The following is a 17,711-nucleotide window of genomic DNA, read 5'->3' as shown; positions in this document are numbered from 1 at the left end:
AATGAGGTCTGCCTGTACAGAGTCCACACGGGCTTCTTGTATGCAGGTCTGTTTTCCTAAGAAGGTTCTCCCTACTTGGGGAGGGCTAACTATAACTTCTGTGCATGTGAGTGGCCCCATCCTGGCCGACAAGCTTAACTTCAGGTTGTGTTGTTGTTAAGCGGGCACAGTCTGGCCTCCCTCTCCTCTCCACAAAAAAAAAAAAAAAATGCCAATATAAGAAAAGGTTGTTCTGAGGCATAGTAAGATCCTTAAACTCAACTGAAGCAGGCAGTCCAACAGAACTGGGGAACAAATGTTTTCGGTGCCATTGCTATGTGTGTGAAGGTGGAATGGAAGGTATAAGATGACTTGAAGTGCTGGGAAGGTTCAGCTGACCCAGCTGCTCCTAAATAGTCTTTATTTAATTGTCCTCATTACTCCCTCCAACTCATTCTTGCTTTTATGGCCAACTCTAAGCCTGGAGCATCTCCATGACAACGCAGGAGAGAAGTGCTCGCATGTCCAAGGCTGACCTTCTCCTATGCATATTCTGGGATGTGGACTTCTCTAATTTCACCTGTCATTCATTATAATCACACCCACTTTTATCTTCAAGTTGGAAAATCTATACCCCTACCATTTTTTACACGTTTTAGAGATTTATCTCCTCTAATTATTTTTTCATAATAAAATTTCAATAGAATCTTAGCAGTGGGGAAGAGGAGTAAACATGGGTATTCACTCCATCACCTTAAATTAGAAGTTCCCTATCTAAATCTTAAATACACAGTGTTCACAAATTTTCTTAGAACCTGAGCTCTCTGAAACACCAAGACCCTCTCTTTCCAAAATCTGGCCACAATATGTAAACACTATGGTATCTATTACTTCCTAAACCAAATAAAGGTACCTGGAGGGAAGCACTCTTTACCAAATAAAACCAAATTAAGAAACTAAAAAGTAAATAAGAAAATAAAACCACGAATACACTACAGTTTGCAAAGCATGTTGCATTTTACAAATAATTTCATTTGAAATATTCAAAAGACTTGTACCAAAAGAATGAAAGAAAAGGTATTTATCTTTCCAGGCACTTAAATTGATTCCACAAACCACCATCTTTTTATATTTTCCCAATAATAATTGTTTATTATTTACAAAAAGTAATATAAAATTAAATTTGTAGTATATGTTATAATAAATATATTCAATTTAAATAAGAAATTATATATAATACATAATAAAAATTTCATTTCTTATTAAAATGAGACAACCAGGATGTTTAAGTCAACAAAATAATTCAGTACTGTTTATAAAATTAACCCTTGACTTAATCTAGCCACACACACAAAAAAATCACTTTCCTCTAAGTATGTATCCATTTACCTGTAGTGGGGGAGGGGGGAGGGGGGGAGGCCGTATTTGAAACAGGAAACGAATATTTGTTTATTCTTTATGGACCTCCATGGGTTATGTCATCCAGGCCTTTGATCACTTACATGCTGATGATACTACTCATATACTAATGATATCACCACTTGAAGAACAAATAAACTTATCAAACTTTATATGTCTAAAACAAAACTCTCAATTCCCTCCCAAACCTACTCCTAACAACAGTAAATGTAAATAACATAAATATTCACCCAGCTGTTCATGCAAAAAAACCCAAGAGCCACCCTTAATTACCCCCTTTCCTTCATTCAATCTATTAGTAAATCCTGCTGGTTCTATCTCTAAAATTATCCACTTTTTTCCATCTCCGCTGCCATGCCAATAACCCTGCAATAGCCTTCCCTGCTTTCGCTCTTGCCTCCTTAGAATCTATTATCCACTCAGCAACCACTGTAAATTAGATCATGTTATTTCCTTGCTTAAAATGCTCCTTAGAGCAAAAACCTAATTCCCTACCATATCAACAAGGCCTTTTATAACCTGACCCCTGTCTGCCTCTCCATCCTCATCCCATATCACTCCTTTTCTATCTCCAGTCCATGGTGCTTCCCCAAATACATCAACCTGGTTCCTCACTTAGGAGTTTTTTGCATTTGCCATTCATTCCTTCTGCCTAGAATCCCTGGCTCCCCAACATGACACCTGGCTATTTACATACTTGCCTTCATTGCATTCAAAGGTCACCTCCTTAGAGAGACCTTTTCTAAGGTAGCCATTACTCTTCCAATGCTTTCTACAAATATATAGCATCTATTATAATCTAAAATTATCTTATTTGTTTACTGCCCCCTCACCCCCACCCAATATAAGTACTTTATGGGCACAGTCTTACTTATAATTATCTCCAATGCCCAGAAATACCAATACTTTGCAGATATTCAAAATATTTGTTGAATGAGTGAACAAATTGATAAACATCACCGAAGCAAGTACAGAGATTTTAATTATGCTGATTTTATTTATTTTTAATTTTTATTGCATCATAATTGATTATACATATTTTTGGGATTCAACATTGAGATATGTTGATCAAATCAATATTACTAGCATATATATTGTTACAAATTGTAATTATTCTTTATGCCCCTTGTCCATTCTCTCACCATCCCCCTCTCCATCCCCCCTCTCCTCTCTAATTACCCTAGATTTCTTCTCTCCTTCTGAAATAATGGTTACTCTGTTGATTCTGCCTAGACGATATGTCCAATGCTGAGAGATGTGATCAGGTCCCCCAATATTATCATAGAGCAGATGCTCCTTCTGTCACTCTGAAATGGGCTTTGTGGAGAGAAACATCCTCCTTTTCTTTATCTCTGCTGGTGACTCTCCTTGTGTCAATACACTCCAGTGGCTGGTGGACCATCTGTGTGGTGGTTGTGGCATCTAGCCACTTTCGTGGCAGCCATGGTTATTGTGGTGGCTGTGGTGGGCCACCTACATGGAGGTGATGTTTTTGGCACGCTCCTTGGCACTGGCAGTATGTATGATTGTGGGGAGTGTCTGCTCCCTGGCTCCATGCCTCAGTCCCCAGGCGGGCCCCAAGGTGCTGGCACGGTGTGCCTGGTTGTCGGTGGGGTGTCCAGTCCCCTTCTCCATGCCTCGGGTCCCCAGGTTAGCCCTGAGACGCTAGCGCATTGTGCCTGCTTGTGGGAGGGGGATCTGGTCCCCTTCTCCATGCCTCGGGTCCCCAGGTGGGCCCCGTGACACTGGCTTGGTGAGCCTGGTGGTGGGAGGGGGTCTGGTCCCTGGCTCCATGCTCCGGGACCCCACGTGAGGCACTGGTGGTGTGAGTGGCTGTGGGTGGGGTCTGGTCCCCTGCTCCATGCCTCATGTCCCCTGGCAGGCCCCAAGGTGCTGGTGGTTTACCTGGGCTGGAACTAATTTTTTTTCCTTTGGTTACTTCTAAAATGGGGGAGCTTCCTGTGGGAATGAATAGTTGGACTCTGTAGTTGAGCTAAATTGCTGCTTTGCTGCTGTTTCCCTAGGGAAGGCTTTTTGTGCAGCTCAGGGTTTAATCGTTGACCTTATACGTACTTCTGGCTCTCCAGAGACCTGGTGCACCTGGGTTGTATAGAAACTCTGATCTGGGCCTGAGTTTTTTCATCAAACTGCACCCCATGCAATTCTATATTCCTGACGGGGTCCTGTGCTGATTGGGGGCAGATCAGCTGTCCTTGCTGTGTCCCAGTGTTCTCCAGGTGGGCCTGTCTCCCCTACCACCCATGCTCCAAACACTTCCCATGGGGCGGGCCCTGTGTAGGTCCCATGTGATGACTCACCAGCCTCTGAATGGTTCCCCTTTTAAAGCTGTTCTGGCTCCTTGCTCCTGTGTGGGTCCATAGGAACCCTATTAGTGGTCTTGCTGTCCTGGGGGCCTCCAAGGCCCTCTTCTCCCCTGCCACCTCCAAGTAACTCCACCTGAAGGGCACAGCTGCAGCTTTTGCTGGGTCCTGCTCCATGCGCTCAGCAGTTCCAGCTTTAGAGGTTACATCCCGAAACACTCAGAGCAGCTTTTTATTTCTCTCATCGGGGTGTCTCCCGCCTTCTTGAACTCCGTAGGTCTCTCCTCCTCTTCCCCTGATCTTCAGTGGCCCCAGCTTGGCTGATGTTGCATTTTTATTGTTGTAAATTGGTTGATTTGTGGGAGAGAGTGAGGTCAGGGACCGTCTATTCTGCCATTGTGACTGGAACTCTTAATTATACTGATTCTGATTACTATAGCTTATTTTACTTTAAATTATATTAGCTTATTATAAATTATTGGTTTACTACACATAAACTGAGTTTTAACTGTACTCCAAAAGAAAAAGAAGATTTGACTAAAAGTGCATAAGGGAAGAATGAAACACCACTGTGCTAAATCTTACTCATTTAGGAGAAGAATAAAGATAACACTTGTAGCAATCTTTGTGGTCTGACTGGGGGTGAGGTGGAATACATTACAGAAAAGTTATGTTAGAAAATAAAACTAGAATAATAAAAAGCACTAGGAAAAGAAGTCACTGAACCAAATGTAGAAAGGGAAAGTTGAATCAATAGCTACACCAATCCATAAATTTAATCTAACACTTTTGTATGTGATTTTCACAGTTCTCTCTTACGAAGGGAATAAAGAAAATCTTGTTTTTTAAACTGTTTGTAGTTCATAGGTGTCACAAATTATAACTAATGAATATTTCCATTTTCAAGGTCTTAAACATTGCTAAATACATTTGTAAGAATTTAAAGTGCTGTCCTTTCCAAGGATAAACACCAAGAAAGACCAAGGTGAGCTGTTTCCAAGGATAAACACCAAGAAAGACCAGTGTGAGTTCCATTAGAGAGGAAAGAACATTTCACCATATATTTCTCTATGATATAGCAGTTCCTCAGACATGATTTTATCTGTTGAAAATAGTTAAGAACCAAGACACAAGCAACAAAAGTCACTAAGGAACTACAGCAGCACTAGTGTCAATGCAAGAAAACATATATTCTTTATATATAGTCCCAAGGTTCTCACTCAGAGTCTATCCACTTTCATTTTAGACCGAATTCTAATACATTTGGCCATCTAGTTTCTCACTGAATGACAAACCAGAGACAGCAAATCTGAAAATGGAGAAGACAGAAAACTATTACATTAAGAGCAGATGATCTAATAGGAGGAAGGAGACTAAAACACCACCTAAAAAAAAGGAGTTACAAAATCTTAGAATCAAAAATAAATTTAAAAAGCACAGCTGGCAAGATTTTATTTAAAATAGTGACAATCTTATAGAGTTTCACTGCCTCTAAGACTGACTCTGATTCTACCCAACATAGTGATACATTAACATGGCACCTAGGATAGGGGCTTGCACAGAATACTGAACTCAGGTTCAAATAATGACCCCAAGTTGATAGTTCTTAATCCTGGAGTTTATGACTCAGTAGGTATTTATATTTTAATAGAACACAAGTGATTCTGGTGCACACCCAGAATGGAGAACCAGAGTCCTGATATTCTAAGGAAAGGTGATATCATATCCAATACATTGTTCAAGAAACAAGTGAGAGTTTACTATTATTTATAAATGTTTTCAATAAAACCTACTGTTAAAAGAGTTTGGGTATGTGAGAGTAATGTAGAGTATTCACTTCGGTAGAACACTTCATCTCCCAAAAGGAGGGAGGGGACTAAATGATATACTACCAACAGCCAATCTGCTCACAGGATAACTTCTACTGAAATCATACAGATACTATGAGTGAGTTGGAATACCCAATGCAGAATGAAATAGTGGTAGAAACTGAATGAAGTTAAAGCTATGTGAAGAAAAACACCTCATTACTTAAACTAGAGTCTGGGCACCAAACTCCTCTCCACACAGCAAAATCTCCCAACAAAACTCTTACACTGATACTCACGTTTCTGAAAAATCAGAGTCTATAAATTCTCTAGCCCGTTTTCTATCACTGAAAAGAAAAAAAGATAGCATAAAAACAGCACATATATAACAACTTTATTTTATGGTTTATTATAGCTTGTCTAATTCTACACTGAATATATCCAAAGACAAAAACTAACAAATATAAAAGATGTGCACGTAATGATTGACTATAAAATCAATCTTGCCACACCCAGTATAAAGCACCATTGGGGCTAAAAATATCCTAACTCTGGTCTTCTCCAAAGGGTGCCAACACTACTGGCACAGGCTTGGTTTTCAATTACAATCTTTCAAGGCCATGCAGATATCAAAGGCAGCTTTTAGATCAATGTGAGAATTTCCATAAGGACCAAACAAAGGTGGTTACAGGTGATTCTGTCATTGCACCTCATTTGATAATAAAGAAGTATGTATACATATAAAACTCTTCTGTCTTTAATGAATGCATGTACATTAATATGTAAATAGTTTAAAGCACTTTGCCAGCATTGTTGTTTCATTAACTCACTTATCCTTAAAGCAAGGAGATTCTTAATCAAGATTTACTACTGTCTACTTGCTAAAATTCACATATGATAAAACCACCAGTGCAGTATGTCACCATGTAAATAACCTCTAAAGCAACGAAAATTCTAAAGTGACAAAATGAGGTTTGAGTCATTTATCTTAATATTTCTTTCTCTTTTATGGAAGGATGAGGTGCTAAAATGATAAAGAGTGGAGAAAGGTTGGGTAAGGGTATTTTACAGGCAAAGATGAAACATGTAACAGTTCGATACTAAAAGTGGCAAACAAGTAACATAGAAGGTAAATTGATTTAATTGTCCAGTGTTTAAAAAGAATCAAGGGAAAATTTAATAAAAATTTTAAGATCTGTGGCCTCTTTTTCCTAGTTCCTTTTCTTATTTTTAAGGAAATAGGAATTCTGAGTATAGCTAACACTTAATATGTAACTCTTTTCTTATGAGTGTTAAAATAATATATAGTTTTATATCTCCAAAGCAGCTAAATGTTATAATCATAAAACAGCCTCATTTCAGAGCTGGAAAAAGTCACATGATTCAGTTACAAGTAACTACACTGGTTTTCTCTGTTTAAAAATGGTTGCTCCAGAGATGATTTATATCTAAGATGCAAAATGAAATAAAATAGATGATTTTAAAAGAAAACTATTTATTTTTAAGAATTAGACTAACATAAAACAAGAACAGACAATAAGACAGTGAAAAAAAGGTCGGAACTTTTTTTTTTTTTTTTTTTTTTAAAAGAAGGTTTTTAAAAGAGTAACTTGCAATACTCTTACCCGGGAACCCAGCCAGTAGCTTCTGCTATGTGTGTCTGAGTAACCATTGCTGGTGCAGGGGTGTATGGACTCCCAATCAGAACACTTCCTGAACTGGTTAGTCTCTGTGGTGTACTTATAATCTGTAAGGTTAAGAAAAAGAAAATAATACTCTTAGTTATTAAGAAAAGCCTATCAGCAGAAAATAATGTTGACTACTAACCTACACACAACGAGGAAACCTTGCTGCCTAAAAGGCACTTAATGTCAATCATTTAAAATATAAACAAGCTTTTGATTTATTTATATCCTAGGATCTTAAAGCACAAGTATCCTGAATACTGGCACGACAACAGAACACAGGTTTCAGCAAGTGAACAGCAATTTGGAAGGACAACGTTGGCAACTGACAATATTTTTTGTTCGTTTCTTTTTGTTTGGGGCACTTAGCCAGAATGGGGATCTGACAATGTTTAAAAAATCAAAAAGATGAAAAGCTTTCTTTGAAATTCAGGATACGAATTACAGTAGAGCTTGATTTACTAGAACCAGGGTAACGGCAAATCAGAACTTCACAGTCCATCATACGCACAAAGACACTACACAATCTGGATTACTTTACAGATGCAATTTTATCTTGTTTTTGTAAAGGCATTTCCTCATGTTATCAAACACTCTTTAAAGGCATTTAAAGACTGTAAAACATTCTACAATGAGGATTTATTATTCCCATTAGGTATATATGGATTTTAAATTATTCACTATTATAAATAATGCCGTAATAAACATTTTTGTATAATGGTCTTCGCCTTAATTTCTATTTCCTAAGGCTAGACTAGAGAAAGGGAATTAATGGAACCATGGATATGAACTTTAAAAAAAAAAGGCTTCTTGATATGTATTACCAAATTGCTTTCTAGGTCTTATCATTTTCATTTATGAAAAAAAAGTTTTTTCCAAAGACATATAAATAATACAAAAAATCTGGCAGTCTAGTAATAGCTTTAAAAGTATTTTCTCAGGCTATCTTTAATTTAATTCAAATAAATAGAAATAAAGTATTTTTATTAAAAAAAAAAAAAAAAAAAAGAGCATGCTCCAGTGAATGGGAATATTAATGAAAGAAGAGTGGTCTTATGTGGATAATTGTTGAAGTAGATGCTGGGTACAGAGGGGTTCTATTTTTGTAAAGTTTTAAAAATGTCTATAATAGGTAGGGCAAAAACATAAATAAAATGTCCATAATAGTAACATTTAAGTCCCAATTAAAAGTGAAAAACATCTATATGGACTACATATAATTGTTAAATAAGTCTTAAAACAAAAGAAATAGTTCTATATCTATTGCCTTATGTAAGCCAAAACACTAATTAATTTTTTTCTCCCTGATCAAATGAAACCAGTTTTGGCAGCCAGGTCTAGGTTAGGTCATTAAGTTAGTTGCTAACTTGCTCCATACAAGACCAAAGGTAAGGATTTATAAACATTTCAAGCTTGTTATTTGCATTTGAAGGAAAGAGTCAAACAATAAACTCTGTAATATAAAAACAGTTCAGACTTAAGTTATTAAAGTCTAGTCAACATTTATTCATTTACTAAGTGTTTAAGAACTTTAGTTAGCTTCTGGTTGTGTTTTGACATTATGCCATTATGGGGCAAGGGAGAGGTTAGTACCTACAAATGCTTAAGAAATAATTTTAATAAGTTAATTCTATAGTTAAAAAAATAAAAACAAAAGACAATAATACTGACAGATGTCTGGAGAATTCTGATTAACTACAATACGCCAAGGGTATTAAATAAGCACTCAGATGCTTGCCTCATAAGAAAACATGAAACTAGACCATGTGTTTACACCTCTCATCAGATTCTGCCTTGTACTCTACATGTGTGTATTTCCCACTCCGCCACACATCTCACTCACCTCCCTACTTCCATTTCAGTGCAGGATCTTCACAGGTAGAAACTGTGCTTTACCAAACTATGTGCTTTGCAGGGTCTAGCACAATGCTAGGAACACTTTTGGAAAGGCACAATAAATACAAGAGTACTTCAAAAAGTTCACAGAAAAATAGAATTAAAAGTTAATACAAACCTTTCCATGAACTTTGTGAAGCACACTCATATTAACTGTACTGGGTCAGAAGACCCAACTTTTTTTTTTTTTTTTTTTTTTTTTTTAAAAAAGATGACCGGTAAGGGGATCTTAATCCTTGACTTGGTGTTGTCAGCACCACGCTCAGCCAGTGAGCGAACCGGCCATCCCTATAGGGATCCGAACCCGGGGCCTTGGTGTTATCAGCACCGCACTCTCCCGAGTGAGCCACGGGCCGGCCCAGAAGACCCAACTTTTAAAATAATGGGGAAAAAAGTAGCTTCTTCGTTCACTGATATGCTGGAAAGGATAACATAAAACCCAATAAGAAAATATAATACAAAGGGCACAGTTCTCACCAATCACTATACCACACATTCAAATGTTCTCTATCATGCTGACCTTGGGTACTGACAGCTTCAGAAGGAAATGTGAGTATTTTATTAGTCTCTGGACTACTCTATTCCTAGAACAGAAGTCTCCACAAAAGCTATTCTAAACATTCTAACTTATCTTTGATATAGATTGAATTACATGCACAGTAGTAATATTAAGGAATTCTTTTCCTATATCTATTAGCAGCCTGCATGCTCAGTTTTACCTAATTTAAGGGATTATACAGAAAGGGGGGGAAAAAAGGTGAGGAGGAAGGGAAACAGGACATAGAGAAAAACTGCTTATCTTTATTGAAAATGACTTTGGAAAAGAATTGTTCCCAGTATATTCTAGTTTCTTTTTTCTTCCTCAACATCAGATTGTCAGCTGACACTCTTTGCTGACCTGAGAGTGACTAGCAACACACTACTCCTTTCTCCTAGCAGACCCTGATACAAAGTAACTCCTTAATAAACATTTCCCAAATAAACAAACTGGAGGGATGGTAGAATTGGAAGACAAGTTTCAAGTGCATGTGAGATGCTATGAGTTCCTAAAAGTAGGATAATAACAGAGAGCCTTAAGAAACAAAACCAAGGGAAAATCTTGATCAATCACTTAAAATGGGAAAATTAATTTATATGGGTGATGAGCCAGACATGCTTTATAATCCTGACCTTAATAGTGAAATCCAAAATTAAAATTAGAAGTAAAAACATACTTCTAATATTCAGTTGATATAATAAGGAAAATGAGCTTTAAATTTCAGAGCCCTGCGGCAGGCAGGTTAGCCCAATTGGTTAGAGTGGTGTCGCTAACACCAAGGTCCAGGGTTTGATCACGGTTACTGGCCAGCCGATCAAAAATAAAATAAAAAATTAATTAATTTCAGAGGCCCCACTAGAAAAAAGAACATCCTTAATTTAGACATAAGAACATCCAGACATCCTTAATTTAGACATAATCATGTGGTTTCTCTGACAACAGGTTAGCTGGGCTGTGAAAATCTGATAGGGACCGAATGGCATTCTGAAGATTTTCTGCCTTCAGTTGACATACTTTATGTACTACTGCCATCTACAGTTGGAAAAAGCAAGAGTGTGTACTCTGAAGGGGAAAAGAATCTACATAATTACAAAGTACTATATTTAAAGGACTCCATTATTTGACAAAATTTTGGTTTTCACTATAACTATGCAAATTTAAAAAATTTTTCCTATCATTTTTTATTTTACTTATTTTTAATTGCATATGTCTGTCTGTTTTTCAATATATGCATATACTATACATTGATTCATTTAGGGTAGATAACATAGCTTTATACCTCTTAATCTGCCACTTTGCTTTCCCTCTCACTACCCCCTCTCTCCTTCCAGCCCCTGGTAACCATTATTCTACTCTGTACTTCTATAAGAACCACCTTTTTATTTTTTTTCTTCAGATTCCGCATATGAGTGAGATCATGTGGTATTTGTTTTTCTGTGCCTGGCTTACTTCACTTAACATGAAGGTCTCAAGTTCCACCCATGTTGCTGCGAGTGACAGGATTTCACTTTACTTACAAACAGTATTCCATTGTGTAATGCCTTGGGTTGAACGTCCCCCCAAAACTTAATCCCCACTGTAACTGCCGAGGGTGGGAAATCCTACTATGGTAATTGAAAGGTGGTGCCTTGAAGAGGTGATCAGATTCTAGGACCATGCCATAGTGAATGGGTTAATAATGGTGGTTATGGGTGTGGTTTGGAGGGCTTCAAAAAGAAGAGTTAATGAGGAGGTTAGTCTCTCTCTGCTCCATTTTCTGCCATGTGAGATCCCTGGCATTACTGTAAAGCCACCACCAAAGAAGATGCACAGAGGTGTTCCCTGGACTTTGGACTTCTTAGCCTCTGAAACTGTAAGCAATAAATATCATTTTCTTTATAAATCACCCAATTCTAAGTATTTTGTTATAAGCAACAGAAACGGACTAATACATGCATATATACCAGTTCTGGGGTTTTTTTTTCATCCGTTCATCTGTTGATGGGCATTTAGGTTGATTCCATCTCTTGGTTATTATGAATAGTGCTGCAATGAACATTGGACTGCAGGTGTCCCTTCAATATATTGATTTCATTTCCTTCAAGTATACACCCAGTGGTGGGATTGTGGGGTTATAAGGTAGTAACATTTTTAGTTCTCCGAGTGTAGTGGATTGAATTATGTCCCCCCAAAACTCACTGAAACTTGAGTTGTGTCCCCCAAGTTTTACGTATTAGAAACTGGGCTCCCACTGTGACTGTTAAGAGGGTGAGAAATCCTATTATAGTAATTGAAAGGTGGAGCCTTGAAGAGGTAATTAGATTGTAGAACCATGCCCTAGTGAATGGATTAAAAATGGTGGTCAGGAGTGTGGTTCTTAGGGCTTTAAAAGGAGAGCATGAAAGGTCTGTTGCTCTCTCTGTTCCACCATTTTTGCAATGTGATACCCTGCCATAACTGTCACCACCACCAAGGCCTTCGCCAACTGTGTTCCCTGGGCTTTGAATTTCCCAGCTTCAGAAACCGTAAGCAATAAATTTTGATTTCTTATAAATCACCCAGTTCCAAGTATTTTGGTATTAGCAACAGAAACAGACTAATACACTGAAGAACCTCCATACTCTTTTCTACAATGGCTGTACTTACTTACATTCCCACCAACAATGTAGGAGAGTTCTCTTTTCTCTGCATTCTCATCAGCATTTGCTATTTTATGTCTTTTTGATAATTACTTTTTTTTTTTTTGTCTTTTTCGTGACCGGCACTCAGCCAGTGAGTGCACCAGCCATTGCTAAATAGGATCCGAACCCGCGGTGGGAGCGTCGCTGCGCTCCCAGCGCCGCACTCTCCCAAGTGCGCCACGGGCTCGGCCCATAATTACCATTCTAACTAGAGTAAGATGATATCTCATTGTGCTTTTAATTTGCATTTCCCTGATGAGTAATGATATTGAGCATTTTTTCACGCACCTGTTGGCTATTTGTAAGTCTTCCTTTGAGAAATGTCTGTTCAAGTCCTTTGTGCATTTCTTAATTGGATAATTTGAGGTTTTTTGCTATTGAGTTGTTTCCTATATATTCTGGATATTAGCCCCTTGTTTGATGTGTAGTTTGCAAACACTTTCTCTCATTTTGCCTTCTCACTTTGATTTTGTCCTTTACTGCGCAGAAGCTTCTTAGTTTGATGTAGTCCCATTTGTTTACCTTTGCTTTAATTGTCTGTGCTACTGCAGTCTTGTTCAAAAAAGCACTGCCCATTTCATGTAGTGTTTCTCCTATGATTTTTTTCTAGTAGCTTCATAGTTTTGGATCTTAAATTTAGGTCTTTAGGCCCTGTTGAGCTGAACTTTGTGTGTGGTGAGAGACAGGGGTCTAGTTTCAATCTTTTGCATGTGGATATCCAGTTTTCTCAAAAAAATTTATTGAACAGGTTGTCATTTCCTCAGTGTATGTTTTTGACACCTTTGTCAAAAACCAGTTGGCTACAGATGTATGAGTTTATTTTTAGGTTCTCTATTCCATTCCATTGGTCAATTTGTCTGTTTTTACACCAATACCATGCTATTTTGGTTACTATAGCTTTACAGTATATTTTGAAGTCAAGTAGTGTGATATCTTCAACTTGTGTTCTTTTTATTTAAAAGTGCTTTGGCCAAACAAGGTCTTTTGTGGTTCAATGTAAATTTTAAGACTGTTTTTTCTATTTCTGTGAAAAATGTCATTGGTATTTTGGTAGACATTGCATTGAATCTGTAGACTGTTTTGAGTAATATGGACATTTTGATAGTATTAGTTCTTCCAACCATGAACAAGGGATATATTTCCATTTATTTGTGTCTTCTTCAATTTATTTCACCTATGTTTTATAGATTTCATTGTAGAGGTCTTTTGCCCCCTTGGTTCAATTTACACCTAAGTATTTCATTTATTTGGTAGGTACTGTGAATGGGATTAATTTCTTTACTTCTTCAGATGTTTTGTTATTGGCATATAGGAACACTATCGATTTTTGTGTGCTGATTTTATAGCTTGCCACTTTACTGAATTCATTTATTAGTTCTAGTAATTTTTTGGTGTAGTCTTTAGGGTTTTCTATGTATATGATCGTGTCATCTGTAAATAGGGATAGTCTGACTTCCTCCTTTCTGACTTGGATGCCCTTTATTGCTTTCTCCTGCCTTACTGCACTGGCTAGAACTTCCAGCACTATGTTGAAAAAGAGTGGAGAAAGTGAACAGCCTTGTTCCAGGTCTTAAGAGGAAAAGCTTTCAATTTTTGTCCATTCAGTATGATATTAGCTGTGAGTTTGTCATATATGGCCTTTATTGTATTTAAGTGCAATCCTTCTATACCCAATTTGTTGAGTTTTTTTAATAATAAAGGGCATTGGACTTTATCAAATACTTTTTCTGCATCTATTGATATGATCAAAATTTTTTCCTTTCATTCTATTGATGTGATGTATTGCATTTATTGATTTGCATATGTTGAACCATTCTTGCATCCCTGGGACAAATCAGACTTGATCATGGTGAATAATCTTTTTAATGTTTTGTTGGATTTGGTTTGTTAGTATTTTGTTTAGGATTTTTGCATATATGTTCATCAGGGATGTTGGTCTGTAGTTTTTTTTTGTTGTTGTGCCTTTTTCTGGTTTCAGTATGAGGGTAATGCTGGCCTCACAGAATGAATTTGGAAGTATTCCCTCTTCAATTTTTGGAAGAGTCTGAGAAGAACTGGTTTAGTTCTTTTTAAATGTTTGGTAGAATTTGGCAGTGAAGCTGTCTGGTCCAGGGGTTTTCTTTGTTGGGAAACTTTTTACTACTGCTTTGATCTCATTATTCATAGTGGTCTAAATAAGTTTTCTAATTCTTCATGATTCAACCTTGGTAAGTTGTACATACCCAGAAATTTATCCATTTCTTCCAGGTTTTCCAGTTTGGTTAACTTATTAGTTGTTTGTGACAGTCTCTTATGATCCTTTGCATTTCTGTGATATCAGTTGTAATGTCTCCTTTTTCATTTTTATTTTATTTATTTAATTATTCTCTTATTTATTTGTTACTCTAGCTAAAGGTTTATAGATTTTATCTTTTTGAAAAACCAACTCTGTTTCATTGCTTTTGTATATATTTTTTTAATCCCTAATTCATTTATTTCTGCTCTTTGTTATTTCTCTCCTTTTACTAATTTTGGATTTGATTTGTTCTTGTTTTTCTAGTTCTTTGAGTTGTAACATTAGGTTTTTTATTTGAAGTCTTTCTACTTTTTTCATGTACACAATTTATTCATATAAACTTCCCTCTTAACTTTGCTGCATCCCATAGGTCGTGGTATGTTGTGGTTTCATTTTCATTTGTCTCCAGGAAGGAATTTTTAATTTCTTCTTTGACCCATTTGTTGTTTAATTCCCATCTTTTTGTACAGTTTCTGATGTCCTTTCTGTTATTAATTTCTAGTTTTATTCCATTACGGTCAGACAAGATAGTTCATACGATTTTAATTTTTAAAAATATATTGAGACTTGTTTTGTGACCTAACACATGTGCTGCTGAAAAGAATGTGTATTCTGCAGCTACTGGATGAAATATTCTATAAATGTCCATTAGGTATAAACGGTCTAGAGTGGAGATTAACTCTGATGTTTCTTGGTAAATTTTCTTTCTGGATGACCTGTCATCTGCTGACAGTGGGCTATGAAAGTAGTCAACCATTATTGTGTTTCATCCATTAGGTCTAGTATTATTTGCTTTATATATCTAGGTGCTCCAGTGTTAGGTGCATACATACTTGAATTGTTATATCCTCTTGCTGAACTGATCCATTTATCATTATATAATTCCTTATATTTTTTTACTTTCCTTGGCTTAGAGTTTACTTTGCTGGCCCAGGAAATGGGATGGTACACTCCAGAGTGATTTTTTTTTCTTTTTTGCCAGTGTTCACAACACCCTTCTACCCTACAGACTCCAAATCTTTAAGTTCTGCTTTCCTTTTGATGATAAATTAAATGTTTAGTTCGTTTCTTTCTTTTAAAAAAAATTTTTTTTGAAAGATGACCAGTAAGAGGATCTTAACCCTTGACTTGGTGTTGTCAGCACCATGCTCACCCAGTGAGCTAACCGGCCATCCCTATATGGGATCCGAACCCGTGGCCTTGGTGTTATCAGCACCACACTCTCCAGTGAGCCATGAGCCAGCCCCTAGTTCGTTTCTTTCTTCTAGCATTTTACTATATGCAGTCAAGAGAAGCCATGCCACACCCTTGATTCTTTGCTTAGAGATTTCTTCCACCAAATACTGTATTTCATTGCTCATAAGTTCCTCCTTCCACAATATACTAGGACATGAACACAACTCAGACAAGTTCTCTGCCACTTTGTAACAAGGATGGCCTTTCGTCTACTTTCCAATAACATGTTCCTCACTACCATCTGAGACCTCACTGAATGGCCTTTACTACCAACGTTTTTTCTTTTTTTCTCTTTTTATATTTACTGGTTTATAATAAAGGATACAATAAAGGATACAGATGAACAGCCAGACAGAAGTGATGCATAAAGCAATGCATGTGAGAAGGAGCTCAGAGCTATTAGTCCATTATCTGTTGCTGATAACAGAACCATCCATATTTCTACAACATTCTAATCACAACCAGTTAGGTAACCTTTAAGAAGATTGAGGCTTTCTCCAGTTCTCTTCTTCCGAGCCCTCACCAGAATTGCCATTTATGGTCCATTCATGGCAATATAGGCTTTTTCTAGCCTGTTCCTCCAAACTCTTCAAGTCTTTACTCATTACCTAGTTCCAAAGCCACTTTCACATTTTTAGGTGTTTGTTACAGCAGCACTCCATTTCTCAGTACCAACTAGTATCTTAAGTCTGGTATAATAAAATACGTTAGCCTAGGTAATTTGTAAGTAATAGAAATTTATTTCTCACAGTCCTGGAGGCTGAGAAGTCCAAGATCAAGGCACCAGCAGATTCAGTGTGTAATGAAGGCTCACTCTCTACTTCATAGATGACATCTACTTGCTGTGTCCTCACATGGCAGAAAAGGGCTAGGAGCCCTCTTCAATATCTTTTACAAGGACACAAATCCCATTTACGAGAGCAGAGCCACTGTGACTTAATCATTTCCCCAAAGGTCCCACTTCTTAATACCATCACAATGGGAATTAGGCTTCAACATAAATTTTTTTTTTTGACCAGTAAGGGGATCGCAACCCTCAGCACGGTGTGGTCTGCACCACGCTCGCTCAGCCAGTGAGAGCACATAAATTTTGGAGGGACACATTCAGACCACAGGACTGGGGTTCTACAACAATTATGAAACTGAAAAGAAAACTCTGATTATTGCCCAAGAACTCACACTAAAAAATGTACCTCAGAAGTAGGGAGACAAATTAAGGCCTTAGGCTGGCTTGGTTTAATAAAAGGCCCCAAATTTCCTCTCCTTCTGACCTTTTTTTTTTTTTTTTTGCTGATCCTAAGGTTTACAGTAACTGGGTTTTAGTAGTATACTAACTAAAAAGTATGACTACTTTTTCTCAGAACTAAACTGTGTAAGGGCTTACATGCACATTAGTTCAAACTGACAACGGGAAGAAAAATGATATGTTTCTAAAAGAGAAGTTCAAATTTGAACCATCACAGCATCAACTAAAATACCAATAGAAAATAGTGTCTAAAAATAGAGGAGTACTGTAAGGGTCAGACTCATAAAAGTTTGAATGTGTTTAATTTCAGTGTTTACATAATCACATTTCAAAATACAGACTTTGAAGGCAGGTACCTTATCACATGTGCACCTATTATAGTGGCTAGGGAGGGGCTAATGCTTAGCATATGTTTGAAAATATACCGTGAGCTACCTTGAAATGGCGTCATTTATGTGAACTTATGTCAGTATGAGATGTGGAGCTAGATTACATTCCTCACATACTTACAGTAAATTGTGTTGCATCTTTAGCTGGAATTCTGCAGATGATTAAAAGTCCTCCACTGACTAAGGAAAATGTCATGTCTTAAAGTCTTAAAGACTTTCTGAAACTATTATGTATGTTTAAAGATATTTTTGTCTAAAT

The 17,711-nt window shown here is 37.0% G+C and overlaps 1 protein-coding gene across 8 annotated transcripts in view; it reads right to left on the bottom strand.

Moving 5' to 3' along the window:
* Positions 1-17,711, bottom strand: part of TFDP2 (transcription factor Dp-2) — a 169,190-nt gene that overhangs the window by 29,781 nt on the left and 121,698 nt on the right. For all 8 annotated transcript variants that reach the window (XM_063113517.1, XM_063113513.1, XM_063113514.1 and 5 more), the window contains 2 exons: positions 7,153-7,274; positions 5,827-5,874 (listed from right to left, as the gene is read on the bottom strand). In XM_063113517.1, coding sequence (XP_062969587.1) covers positions 5,827-5,874; positions 7,153-7,274 — 170 coding nt within the window. The remainder of the gene's footprint in view (positions 1-5,826; positions 5,875-7,152; positions 7,275-17,711) is intronic.

The sequence above is a fragment of the Cynocephalus volans genome, chromosome 11, assembly GCF_027409185.1.
Source record: "Cynocephalus volans isolate mCynVol1 chromosome 11, mCynVol1.pri, whole genome shotgun sequence".
Classification (NCBI taxonomy): domain Eukaryota; kingdom Metazoa; phylum Chordata; class Mammalia; order Dermoptera; family Cynocephalidae; genus Cynocephalus; species Cynocephalus volans.
The sequence above is the reverse complement of the archived record's forward strand: the minus strand, read 5'-3'. Positions and strand labels throughout refer to the sequence as shown.